At 51.1% G+C, this 12,685-nt stretch overlaps 4 protein-coding genes across 4 annotated transcripts; 2 read left to right on the top strand and 2 right to left on the bottom strand.

The window, feature by feature from the left end:
• Positions 1-258: 258 nt before the first annotated feature.
• Positions 259-1,249, top strand: BP01DRAFT_328839 (DUF4149 domain-containing protein). The gene is made up of 4 exons (XM_025572960.1): positions 259-364; positions 433-466; positions 523-808; positions 881-1,249. Exons 1-4 carry the CDS (start codon positions 333-335, stop codon positions 1,045-1,047), a joined length of 519 nt encoding a protein of 172 aa, XP_025426950.1. The 5' UTR covers positions 259-332; the 3' UTR covers positions 1,048-1,249.
• A 3,104-nt stretch (positions 1,250-4,353) lies between these two features.
• BP01DRAFT_419086 (DNA topoisomerase 3) lies at positions 4,354-6,717 on the bottom strand. The gene is made up of 7 exons (XM_025579377.1): positions 6,538-6,717; positions 6,288-6,488; positions 6,051-6,229; positions 5,831-6,000; positions 5,455-5,777; positions 5,263-5,399; positions 4,354-5,212 (listed from the first exon to the last, which is right to left on the bottom strand). The coding sequence occupies exons 1-7, from the start codon at positions 6,619-6,621 to the stop codon at positions 4,435-4,437; spliced, it is 1,872 nt and encodes a 623-aa protein (XP_025426949.1). The 5' UTR covers positions 6,622-6,717; the 3' UTR covers positions 4,354-4,434.
• A 166-nt stretch (positions 6,718-6,883) lies between these two features.
• On the top strand, positions 6,884-8,592 carry BP01DRAFT_328832 (DUF1295 domain protein). Its single transcript, XM_025572959.1, has 2 exons — positions 6,884-7,376; positions 7,449-8,592. Exons 1-2 carry the CDS (start codon positions 7,005-7,007, stop codon positions 8,181-8,183), a joined length of 1,107 nt encoding a protein of 368 aa, XP_025426948.1. The 5' UTR covers positions 6,884-7,004; the 3' UTR covers positions 8,184-8,592.
• Positions 8,095-11,578, bottom strand: BP01DRAFT_408710 (non-ribosomal peptide synthetase; the record flags this gene model as incomplete). Its single annotated transcript, XM_025578826.1, has 2 exons — positions 8,095-8,622; positions 8,797-11,578. 2 exons carry the CDS (start codon positions 11,576-11,578, stop codon positions 8,579-8,581), a joined length of 2,826 nt encoding a protein of 941 aa, XP_025426947.1. The 3' UTR covers positions 8,095-8,578.
• Between the last annotated feature and the right edge of the window lie 1,107 nt (positions 11,579-12,685).

The following is a 12,685-nucleotide window of genomic DNA, read 5'->3' as shown; positions in this document are numbered from 1 at the left end:
CGGCTTGAGGAACAGGCAGACGCGTGATATTTCCCCTTTGGGATGGAAGCGGAACGCGAAAGCACATGACATCATGAGCAGCTTAGTGCGTGGTTGTATGATAGACAGGAGTGGTGATTATATTCCTCCGCAGATATGGGTGTGTGGAGAAAGGGGCTGCGGTGCGAGAAATGTAGTGGCATTTAGCAATCACGATGTCGTTCCCCGCCCTTTGATGCATCAGGCAATCTGTAGAAATCCCCCAACTCTTTCGATCCGAGCGAGCTGCTTCTTACACAACTTTTACACTTTTAGATCGACAATACCTTTTTATTTATCTCACAGCCGGCAAGATGGTTGATCCTCGCCCATACCACGTTCTCAGGTTTGTGATCCTCCAAAACATGTCCAATTGTCTTCCCGGGGACGATCCGCTAACTAACGACTACACAGTTATGGAACCCTTCTGGGAGTGCAGATCTACCAGGTGAGTATACAAGACTGGCTGCTCTAATATGACTCCATGATCCAACCAGATTGTAGTCTTTCGTGTCGGGTATCATCGCTTTCCGAGCCCTTCCTCGTCCGCAATTCGCGCAGCTTCAGACTGCCACTTTCCCAGTCTACTTCTCCCTCCAGTCCGCGCTCCCCGTCGTGGTTGCACTGACGGCCAGCCGCGCCGGACAGCTGCACGGCATCTCTGGTCTTCTTGAACCGGAGAACCGCGGGACCCTGCTTTCCATGGCGACCATCGCCGTTGCCAGTTTCGTCAACCTGACGGTGCTGCGTCCGATGACTGTCAATGTTATGCGCGAGCGGAAGCACCAGGGTAAGTCCTGCGTGAAAGCAATCCGTCGTTCATCCACTGCCCAAGGGATCTGCTGCTAACTTTTGTGGATAGAAACGCGCGATGGTAAGAAGAGCTATGATCCGGCTCCTCACTCCAAGGAGATGGTCGCTCTGAACAAGAAATTCGGCCGTCTCCACGGCATTTCTAGCTTGGTCAACCTTGTTTGCCTGGGTGCTACGATCTACTATGGCGCTGTTCTTGGAAAGCAGCTGGCATAGTTCTGACTTCCCTGCTTCTCTGAAGACTTGTGGACGATTTGGATGTATTTCTCTAGGACTGCGGCCGCAGTTGTTGAGGGCAATGTTTTAGTGGGAACCACGCTCGAGACTACAATAGATAGTATACCATATGTGTCGATGAGGACACTTGTGTATCTGATTGAAGCTAGTAGTAAGTACGAATATGATCACTCTCCCTGGCTCCATGTGTTGGTAAATAAGTAGATTAGGAGCTTCTGATTCAATGTGAAGGGCATCCGGCTCCCAGTGCAGTGAAGTTGTAGCTTTGATGTCCATTTATACATTCACCTACTTCATAGACATTTTGTAGAAGCCATTCACTGGTATAGTACATTACATGATGTCGATCCCTGGAGATGATGGTTAAGATTTTCTTATTTCTGGATACCTCTATATCTTCTCTCGTATTTTATCCCGTTCTGCCCCGCCAACCTCTCCTCGTGATTAGCACAATTCTTGATAGGTACAGCTCCTGGTTGAAAATCTCTTATCGAGTGCAACCTATCAGAGTCACAAGAGAATCCGTTAAGAGACTCAGACATATGAAGTATCGAAAAAGTGATCTCAAATGGAGTTTTGAGACATAATAGATACTGAGTGTAACAGGAGCCAGCTGTGGTGGTCTACTGTTATACGATGCCTTTCAGATTCGAGAATGATAGAATTTCATTGGACATTTCTGAACCACGACCCAACAATACCAATCCAACGTCTCAGCATATTGTGCAACTGCACTTTGATCTTATTTGCACAGCACCACGACGAAACGTCTATACTCCTGCAGACAGCATATAATCCACGCGGGTATAGCTTTCTATTCTATGCAACCAGCCTCTTGAGCTATCTGAATCGCAATTTATCCTTATTTTATACAAACACAACATCTCTGTTCATCATGGCATCGATCAGTACCAAAGTCATACACACACATGCACATCAAAAGCACCAAAACTTCATCGGTTGGTCTGCCCGCATACCTTTTAGCAGACGCCTTGTCGCGATTGACCGAAGGAGTGCCGTACACACCTGAGTTCGATCTCGAGGGGCTACTTGAAGCCGAGTTTGCTGCTAATGTTGCGCACATCACCACATACGTCGGTTCTTCCGTTCAGCTGTCCGATGAATTCAAGCGAAGAATTGAAGCAGCATATACACTCGAAGGCCTTGGGGAGATGGAAGAAAAGGAAGCGTATCTGGAATTCTTCAGTTTATTTGCTTTGCTCTCCTGATCATAGGGAGGGTCGAATTTTCCCCGATTCGGTCTCTCAGTACGGCTGGAGTGAACCGGACCGGGCATGGACGTGAGCAGCTGATTGTGTCGTGTGGGCTCCTTCCTTCCCTCCTTCCTTCCTTGGGGTTCCAGGTCAAGCCTTTCCCTTCCCTTGGTCTCTTTCTCGATGGTCCCTTTCTCCTTTGTATCTATCTAGAGGGAGGACAGATTAATGAATGAAGGAATGAATGAATGAGAAGATGAGACATGAGCTCCAACAATGGTAGCATGTCTTGAACGCTCCTGACCCTCCAGTTGAGCCTGACAGTCAAGAGATCACTCCTGTCGTTCCCCTCACCCCTGTCATTCCCCAGAGTATTTTTCACAGTTTTAATTCTTGCATCTTGGGCCTCTAGATATAACATCTCCAAATCGAATATCTGCTCGCACATGTCAAGAAACGCGACGTATAGAGCTCGGATATGAAATTGCTTTCTTTATCTATACATTCTCAAGCGACTTTGTTTTGCAGTTCGACTATAATACAGTCGATCGAGCTATCTATATTCTATATATAACAACAAAATATTCTGCTTCAAAGCCTTATATCTATTCTCTAGACTGGGATATTAAACGTGAATAAGGCAGTTCGAGAATTTTACTATATTACAGACTATCTACCAAGCACACTACATTCCAGCAATAGCTACAGGATCAAGTGCCTAGCCGGATCCGACCAAGAGAATCAGAAAAACTACTCAGATACTCTATCTCTAGATCAACAAGCAGAGCGTCTATTACTCCATCTGTATCAGTTGAACAATCTGAGTTTTTAGTGTAATCTAAGCCCTCCGAACAGCAAACTCCGTTAACACCTACTACATATGAGCCTAATTTACTACCAACTAGACTATATCAACAGTAAACTGTCTATACTAGAGAAATAGACACTACGAGACATACTCTCTTTGTCTCTCAAATATCTATACTACTCAAATCAGACTCTATATACCAACCGTACTTTGCTACAGCAAAGAAGCTGAAGTTTCAACACTTCAGGATCTACTAGCAAAAAATCTACTCTCAGACCTTATTGTACCTACGAACCCGTCCTCAGACAAACTACAAAGTCGAACATTTATGTCTAGCGGTCCACAAACACGAGCAATGTCAAAGCGCCCAACATCCCCAGGTGCTACACCGGCCATTACCTCTAATACCAGATGAAGCCCAATGAAGCACTCAAAGACGAGGCATCTGCTAGGTGCAACCTACAATAGGTCTTATGGAATTCTGAAAAGTATATATTGGAGGTTTGAAACACGATTTGGCAGCCCATAGATGCCAAATCGCCAAAGTACAAGAATTCGATAAGCTGAGCATAGATGTCAGAATTCCCCTAGCTACACTATTGGCCGAGCAAGAAGATGAGAATATTGAAAGACAAACCATCATCCCCTGCATCGTCTGAATTTATCTTCGGTATCTACGTCTACTAAGCAGTCAGCTATATCGTCTAGCACTTAGTCTGCAGCTACATGGTCTAGTACTTAGTCTACACCTACATTGTCTACCAAGCCTGCATCTGCTACATTGTTTACTAAGAGTCTATATCTGCTATATCGTCCTCTCTAAGTAGTCTGTCGTAGCTACTACTCAGTCTACTGTTAATCTATCTATTCTGAGCCGGTCCAACATGGAAATAGAACGATAGAATCACACTTTATCCCCGCCTATCCAGTAGTCTAATGCTCCGATTGCTCCAACTAACCCCTCTTCTTCAATAAACGAGCCACCCATGTACTATATTCTTAGCTTAAATACTCAGGATATAATTGATGAAGCCGTCCAGAGAGAGTATGCTGCAAGTCAACGTTAATTGGACTTGCAGAGTAAAGTTGTGAGTTTGTAAATTTAGTAATATAGAGAACCAGTGACGGAGACTCACCCCACTGGAATTATGTCTATCATATAAACGCCTACCGCCCGACGTCATTAGAGACCGTGCTTTTTCATGGGAAGATCACACTAGATCAATACTTATGCTATATTAATATGAAAACATTATTCATTCCAGGGTATCATGTTCTAACACTCCGCTAAGCTATACCACCTTTCAAAATGCATCTTCCCCAATCTAACCTACAGCTACCCCTTCAGTTAGGAAGGTACTTGCGAATGGCGTCCTTCAGCGCGTTGATGCGCCGGTTGGTATGCACAAAATACTCGCGGTACATATCCAGACTTTCCTGCACAACCTCCTGTCGTACGCGTGACCCGGCGCAAATCTCCCGCATTCGAGTTTCCATCTCTTTGCGGAGAAACGGCTTGCTCAAGGAAGGGTTGTTGGGCATCCCGGCAAAGACATTATCGTAGCCCTCTACCAGGGCGATGCCCAATTGCGTGGGTATGAGCTCCTTGACCGCCGTCCGGCCGCCCCCGCGCGTGTTGACGGCAACGTAATGGCGGTCCTTGATCTTGGCAATGTGCTCGGCCATCGTGGCGTCGGTTCCGATACCGTTGGCGTCCATGAGCGCGATGAGCTCGGGTTCAGTCAAATAGTTCGGGGCAGTCGTTTCACCGTCGAAGATCTTGGCCTCCGTCGGCACGAATGACTCGCCCAGCTGGAATTTCGGCAGCTGCTGGCTGCTTTCCCATTTATCGTAGACGTAGACATCCAGGTAGTTTCTTTCAAGAACGAGGAGGCCCTTAGCATGGAACACCTCGTCACCGTACTCGATCTCGATCTCAGTGGACTGGCCTTTAGCGTCTTCGGAGCAGCAGGCCAGGAAGCGGCGGACAACAAACTCGTAGACCTTCTTCTCGTCGGCGCTGAGGGCTGCAGGGGAGACCCAGCAGACCGGGTGGATGGGAGGGTGGGCTTGATCGTTGTGGCGGCCCGCTCGTGGAGTCCGAAATCCACCATCCAGGAGACTGCAGCGGTCAGCAACAACTTCACAGGGTTGCGATCGCCTTCATCTTACTCTCGAGCGTACTGTCCCCAATTCTGGTCCGGAAACTGTTTCTCAACCAGCTTCTTCAAGTCGATGGCTTTGTCGAATTGGTCGGTTTCCGTACGTGGGTAGCTGATGAAACCCTTGGTGTAAAGCGCTTCGGCGACCTGGTGGATGTGAATCGGTGCGTCTGATTTTAAGCTAAGAGAATTGGGGCAATACCTTCATGATCGTCTGACTGTCCATGCGGAGGAACCTACTGCCCATCATTTGTAGATCCACCGTGGTCAATGGCAGGGGACGCCATTTGCTAGTAGGTTTCTGGTTGACTTTTGTAACCTTGGCCGTTTTGGCGAGGAGGCACCGCTCAAGCATGACTGTCACAGCTGCTCGGTCAAACAGATGGACACGCTTCCACAGGAAGTTGACTTTAATTCCCTCTCGTAGTAGCAGGACCTTGATACCCCAGAACGTCTCGGGCTTGAAGTTCTTCACTCGCAGATAGCGATCAACTACAAAGCCCAGGGTAGGAAATTGGCAAGACCCTGCATAGCATTTAGCAAGAGTGCGTAACAGGCACATACTACCGTCAGCATACCGTAGCTCACAATGGTATCTTCCAAGGCACTTGACAACGGCTTCAATTGAAGAGTCAGGAGCCGAGTGAACGCAGCACCAATGCGCAGATCAAGCTCTATTCTCGCTGCGACGGCATTCGCTTGGAGATCATCGAGCTCGATCAGCGAGCGAGCAGCATTCAAGACGTGACTGAGCCAATGGATCAGTCCGGACCTGCAGAGGCGTCAGAGACAACTTACGCTCTTTCAGTATTGCTAAACCTAGCCCGCTTGACGAGGATGCGAGCATTTCCTTCCTGAGCCTGCTTCCGGATCTCGGTTCCGATATGTTCACCTTCTCGATCACAATCCGTCCAGATGAACAGCGCTTTGCTTTGTCGCGCCTGTTGCTGAATATTTCTTGCAATGGCTGTTTTGTCCTGATGTTCGGGTCAGTGTTCAACGTCTCTGACCCTCCAGGTAAACACGGGTGCGTACGGAAGATACAGCCTCGTGTACAGGAGCCTCGAAAAGGGCCCCAGGGGGGCACGAGAGCCAGCTTTTGTACTCGCGTGCGAATTCCAGTTCCGTCAAATGCCCCAGGACACTGGTCATGGTGACATGGCAATGGCCCCATGGCCCCCCGAAATTGAAGTCGAACTGATAGTTCTTCACATATCGGTTACCAGTTACATTGGCCTACATCTACTTCAGCAATACGTTACAAGGCCGATTCGAAGCGACTTACTGTTTGAAAGGAGCCTCCAGACAAATGCTGGGCCACAGCCTTGGCGATGGCAGGCTTTTCGGCCACACATAGGATCCGCGACATGACACGACAATAAGTCTGGACTAGCGAAAATCCATGATCGTCTCCGCGCTAGCAACACTATAACATTACTCACTCTCCTGCAGGGAAGGAACTGGGGGACGGGATTGGACGAGAACCGGAACGCGGCGAAAGAGAGACGCGAATTGAAGTCACGGAGGATTACCTGCCTGAGGCATTCACACCCGGATGGCCCAAGCTCCCACTGAAGATCCGAAAGCGGCAAGGCGTTGGTTGATCATCATTCAATCAATTCTGACGGGGGGTGCCTGTTTGTTGTGCTTGTTTTGTTTGTTCTTCTCTCTCCAAGTGTCGGTCGCTTTGGCTTCAACTCGCATGTGAGAGAGACAGCTTCTCCCATCCTCCCCTCATAATACTATCACAAAATGGCACTCCCGCTACCTGACGTCAAGTCGGCTGTGGACTGTGCCTCCTTCAGTCAGACTGTCCTACCCTTCTTGTCGCAGCTCACCACGCTTCCCCAGCAGCTGCAGGTCGCTGCGACGACCAAGGATGCGACCCTCCTGAAGGATATCTACCTCACCACCAATCCTTTTATCTCGGCGCTTGGCTTGACTCTGGTGCTCTCTGTGCTATTTGTCATCACCTCTGAGATCAACCGCAACTACTCTCAGGTGGATCGCCTCTGGAGTATCCTCCCAGCTGTGTACAATGTGCACTTCGCTGTCTGGGCTCGCCTGGCGGGCCTGCAGACCCAGAGCCTGAACACCATCGCTATTTTCACTCTGCTCTGGAGCGTCAGTATTCCTTCCCCCCACCCAATTAATCACTTTCCGCACCACCCGACTCCTGCTAAACATTCCCCGCAGGCTCGTTTGACATTCAACTACTGGCGCCGGGGCGGCTACTCCATCGGCTCCGAGGACTACCGCTGGAAGATTGTGCGCTCGTGGGTGAACGACAACCGCTTCGTCTTCTTCCTGTTCAACATCACCTTCATCAGCGTGATCCAGCCCCTACTACTCCTCCTCATCACCGCCCCGACCTACAACTTCCTATGCCTGTCGCAGATCGCCGAGCAGCGCTCGTTCGAGCTGCCTGACGTGATCTTCTCGCGCGTCGCCTTCTTCTTCCTCGTCATCGAGTACCTCTCCGACCAGCAGCAGTGGAACTTCCAGAACGCCAAGCACGCGTACCAGAAGACTGCCCGCATCCCCGAGAAGTACAAGGGCGCCTACTCCGAGGAGGACCTGGAGCGTGGATTCGTCGTCAGCGGCCTCTGGTCCCTCTCCCGCCACCCCAACTTCCTCTCCGAGCAGGCCATCTGGCTGACCCTGTACCTCTGGAACTGCTACCGCACCGACTCCTACGTGCAGTGGACTGGCGTCGGCATCGTCGGTCTGCTGCTCATCTTCCAGGGCAGTGTCCGCCTCACCGAGTCCATCAGCGCCGGAAAGTACCCCGAGTACCGCGAGTATCAGGCGCGCGTGGGCCGCTTCATCCCCCGGCTGTCTGCCAAGCCCAAGTACAAGAGCGCTGGCAAGAAGAAGGCGCGTCGCGAGGCGGTCGAGCAGCCTGCTCAGGAGGAGAAGAAGAGTCAGTGAAGGGGGGCTTATTTGAAGTGGATATCTGTGGGTATCTGCATCGCTTCACTTGGCTGGAGTCGGGATTGGAACTGTGCGATCAGAATTTATGGAGTAAATATCTTGTTGTCACATTCCGGAGAGATGGACGCCCAGCTCCTGGTTTCCTATGGAGGCCTCTTTTTGATCATTTCTTTTTGTGTTATTTCCCTTTCGTGGTTTTAACACTTTTGTATGGGGTTAATCCTTCTCCTTTTGGTCTTATCTATTTCTCTTCTTGGATGTGTTTATCTTACAATATATAGCTCAGGGAGCAGCAGGTTCATCAGGCAATGCGGTGTGGGGGATACGGCGGCGTTGAAAAGCAAATGTGTACTGTACATGCTTGAATATACAGACGACAAATAAGAAACGCTCTACTTAGTCTGAGCAAGAATGACCGGAAAGATGATCCAAGTGTCTTTGTAGCGTAAAAAGTAAGTCATATATTCAGATTAACATAACACAACTATGTCTCTACTCCTCCATCATTATATTCCTTTGGGCGGTCCTTCGCGCCCGACCTACTTAATCCTCCCCATATTATCAAGATGCTCTCACAAATACTTAAGTTCATCGACCAAATTCTACAAACCTCGTGCATCCAAAGCGGCACGAAGAGTCTTCTGGAAGCCAAAGACATGCTCAGGACTCAACATAGTATAATGCGCCCCACCGACATCATGGAACCGGGGTGCCGAGCGTGTAAAGTCCTCCCACTTGCTCAACTGCTCCTCGCGCCACTGCTTCTTCGACGACGCGACCACCGCCAGCGGGATGCAGTAGAAGACGTCCATGCCGGCGATGCTCCCGCTGGGGTCGTAGTCGACGGCCATGCTCTGCAGCGAGAAGGCCAGGCTGGCCCATTTGACCAGCGCGGCTTCGGACAGCGCCAGCTCGTTCAGCCGGGCCTGGTCGGCCTCTGCCATGACGCGGGCCAGCGCCTCCTCCCTCGTCGTTCCGCCTTCAGCCATTAAAAACTCCTGGGACAGCTCGCGCGAGCGTGCCTCGGTGATTAAGTCCAGGAAGTAGGACAGGTGGAGCAGGCATTCCTTCCAGTCGAGCTGGCGCATCCGGGCCTTAATGTGCGGGGGCAGGTTAAAGGAGCCCAGGAAGCGGACATCGTCGCCGTGGGACTCCAGCACCTTGCCAACCTCGAAGGCGAGCATCGAGCCGTACGAGTACCCGGCCAGCGCGTAAGGCCCCTCGGGCTGCTCGCGCTTGATGGCCGCGTGGTAGGTCGCAACGACCTCCTCGATCGTCTCGAAGGGGGTCTCGCCGTCGTTGAAGCCCCGCGCCCGGAGGGCGTACACGGGCCGGTCGACGAGGAACTTGGCCAGGTTGAGGAAGACGAGCACCTCTCCGACGCCGGGGTGGACGAGCCACAGGGGTTTTTTGCTCCCTTGGCCTTGAAGCTTGACGACCGGGTTATACTCCTGCTGCTTTTGCTGGAGGTCGTGGAGGGCGCTGGCGAGGTCGCGGACCGTGCTGTTGGTCATGAGGGTAATCATGGGCAGCTCTTGGGTCAGATCGAGGTGCTCCTCGATGTTCTTCTTGAGCTTGATCAGTTCAATGGACGTGATGCCCATGTCAAAGATGGGGGTCTGTACGTCAAATTCGCCCGCGGGAAGGTCAAGGGAATTGGTGAAGATGGAGAGGAGCTGCTGCTCGAGGGCATCTTTCGGGTCCTTGCGCGTGACGCGGCGGTAGAGCTTCACCATCTCTTCGTTGATTTCGAGGTAGTTCTGGTAGTCGCCCTTCTCGTAGGCGGTCTTGATCTTCGCCCGAGACAGTTTGCCAATGGCGGATTTCTGCAGCATGGATCGATCAAGCGGCAGGAGCTTCGGCCGGCAGCCAGTGGACATCATGACAACCTTGGACATGGCGTCGGTCGTCTGTACGCGGGCAATCATGTCTTCGGGGGCGTAGTCTGGCAAGTAAACAACGACGATCTCCTCCGTGTCGCCTCCGGGAGGAAAAGAGGAGAAGCAGCAGTTGAAACTGCGGGTGAGGCCGGGGATGTTGGCCTCGTCCAGAGCGCTTTCGATGGCGTGGGGATAGTAATTCACCCCGTTGACAATCATAGTTTCCTTCGCTCGACCGACGAGGGTGAGGTTACCAGCCTCGTCAATGACACCGCGATCGCCAGTACGGAACCAGTTATCAGGGGTGAAGGCTTCAGCAGTCGCAGATGGGTTGTTAAAGTACTCCTGGAATACGACTGGACCAGAGACCTCGAGAGACCCGATCTCCCCTGCTGGGAGGGGCTTGTTTTCTCCGTCACTGATCCTCATGCTGATTCCGGGCATGCAGGACCCTACAGAGGCGAATTCCGCTGACCTCCGAACATCGTAGCAGGGAAAGTTGGTGTTGAAGATGGCGCCAGCACAAGTCTCCGTCATACCGAAGCCAGGGACGATGGCGTTGGGAGGGGCACCGTATTGTTCCAAGAGCTTTGAGACCTCCTCGCAAGTTCTAGTTACCACAGCCTCTCCACCAGAAGCAATATATCGCAGACAGCTTAGGTCCCATTCGCGTTGAACAAACTCTCCCTGGCTCTTGACGGTAGCGCGGATCTTGCCGAGGAAGAAATTGGGGGCGAACGTTCTCGAGACACGGTGCTTGTGTATCAGATCAATGAAGGCCATGGGGTTTGAGAGAACATCAGGGGCCTGGACATGGATCTGGTCTTTGCACCCATACATTGCCTGAAGATGGATCTCAATCATGGCCGCAACGTGGTCCAGGCCCACCCAGTTCATGAATGAGGTCATTTCAGGCAGCTCGATAACCCAGTATTTACCGGTAATGGCTGCGAGAATCTGCCCATGGCTCAAACACACGGCTTTGGAGTATCCCGTGCTTCCGGATGTGAGCATAAGGATGGCATTATCATCTGAACTTGAATCTCTACATATATCGGAGGACTCCATTGGGGAAGCATTTTCCACATCGAATGATTCCACAGCTATAGGGTCGATAGCTTCTTGTCCTCCGAATTCGGGTAAGAGGCTGGCTCGTGTCAGGCAAATGGGGCTGCTGAGCATTTTCGACAGATGTTCGAGATGTGCGGTGCGGTGGGAAGGGTGGTTGGAGAAGGGAATGGACAAGGCAGGAAGACATCCAACAAAGAGTACGGCCCAGAACCAGATGATGATGTCCAAGTGTGCGTTGAAGTGAAGCAAAACAACCCTGCCCCTTTGAAAGTCTTCTCTTGAACGGAGTACCTGAGATGCCTTCAATGCTAGCATGAACAGTTGATTGTAGGACAAGACTCTGGGTTCGTGCAGGCTGCCCAAAGGGTATGAGATAACATTGCCGCTGCCTTCTCTAGCCGCGACGGTCTCCAAGAGATGTTGTAAATTTCGAAAAGACATTGGGTCGGTCATGGAGCCGATGAGAGAAACGGAGGGGAGGGATGAGGGCTTGTGTTTGAGGGCTGAGCTGAGAGTCGAACAGACGGACGATGCGTTGCCTTTATAACTCTCTTCATGCTGGAGTTCAACTTGACAAAAGGGAGGCCAACAATCAGTGCCTTCCTGCACTTGTTGAATGGCTCGAGGAGGAAAATCCTTTGGCAATTGTGCAAGCCGTGCGGACTATGCAACTGAGCTGGCTTCCTCGGTCGTACAACTTAGGCTACTCTGGCTGATGCTGATCATCGTGTCTAGACGTACGATCAGCTGAACACAAGGCTGCCCATGCGAAAACCCGGACAAACCCAGGCAGCATGGAAGCAAAGTGCAATCCATCTGGTTCTGGTCTTCCACACGGTGCACGCGAACAGAGTTCAATCAAGACGCACGGTTGATGCCAGCCATCAGGTATACTCAAAGCCACCGCTTCCGCCACCCGCTCTCTCCCAGTGAAATGAAACTAATTTCTGCGGGCTGCTACCGGGATTCCAGAGCAAGCGTTGTAAGTCTTTCCCATCAGAGTTACTCGCTGTTGACCAGATAAGTAATTCGTAGTCACCGCTGCATTTGAGCTGTCGGGAAGCCAATAATGCTTGAGCTGCTCCCAGTCAACTATACCCAGTTGTCGAACCCAACGCCTCCTGTAAGGCATAGCTCCAGCCGGCTTTGACAGCTACACGGCTGTCTCCTGGCACTGGAGGCTGTCAAATGCCGTTCGCGGATATGTGCGGTGAAGCATCGAGGCAATCATGTCTTCTGGCACTTCGAGATATGTTTATCCAAGCCCGATGAGAGCGAGAGCCAAGAGTCTGGGCAATGCATGGCATAAGAAGGGTCCCTCAATGCAGGGCTAGGGAATATGATCCACGGGCGAGAGTCACGAAACGTGACTTTATGCCAACATCATATATCATGGCCTCCCTTGCGTTTCGCTCCTCGTTTATGCTGTGTCACCATGGGAAGAGCTCTCATGAGTCTAAATCACATCTGCAGCTGTCAATGATTGTATATGATATGTAACGGATTTGAAGCCCCTCGGGCCAGGATGAAAGGGTCGATCTCCCATGG

This window comes from Aspergillus saccharolyticus (genome assembly GCF_003184585.1).
Source record: "Aspergillus saccharolyticus JOP 1030-1 unplaced genomic scaffold BP01scaffold_55, whole genome shotgun sequence".
Lineage (NCBI taxonomy): Eukaryota > Fungi > Ascomycota > Eurotiomycetes > Eurotiales > Aspergillaceae > Aspergillus > Aspergillus saccharolyticus.
Note: the sequence above shows the minus strand (reverse complement) of the source record. Positions and strands in the feature narration are given on the sequence as shown.

Bases quoted from the DNA above. Each gene is read 5' to 3' on its own strand.
- BP01DRAFT_328839 (XM_025572960.1), top strand. From the start codon at position 333: ATGGTTGATCCTCGCCCATACCACGTTCTCAG. The intron at 365-432 runs GTTTGTGATCCT...ACGACTACACAG, and splicing joins CGCCCATACCACGTTCTCAG to TTATGGAACCCTTCTGGGAG. The intron at 467-522 runs GTGAGTATACAA...ACCAGATTGTAG, and splicing joins TGGGAGTGCAGATCTACCAG to TCTTTCGTGTCGGGTATCAT.
- BP01DRAFT_419086 (XM_025579377.1), bottom strand. From the start codon at position 6,621: ATGTCGCGGATCCTATGTGTGGCCGAAAAGCCTGCCATCGCCAAGGCT. The intron at 6,001-6,050 runs GTAAGTTGTCTC...CCATTGGCTCAG, and splicing joins TTTAGCAATACTGAAAGAGC to TCACGTCTTGAATGCTGCTC. The intron at 5,778-5,830 runs GTATGCTGACGG...AATGCTATGCAG, and splicing joins AGATACCATTGTGAGCTACG to GGTCTTGCCAATTTCCTACC.
- BP01DRAFT_328832 (XM_025572959.1), top strand. From the start codon at position 7,005: ATGGCACTCCCGCTACCTGACGTCAAGTCGGCTGTGGACTGTGCCTCC. The intron at 7,377-7,448 runs GTCAGTATTCCT...CATTCCCCGCAG, and splicing joins TTTTCACTCTGCTCTGGAGC to GCTCGTTTGACATTCAACTA.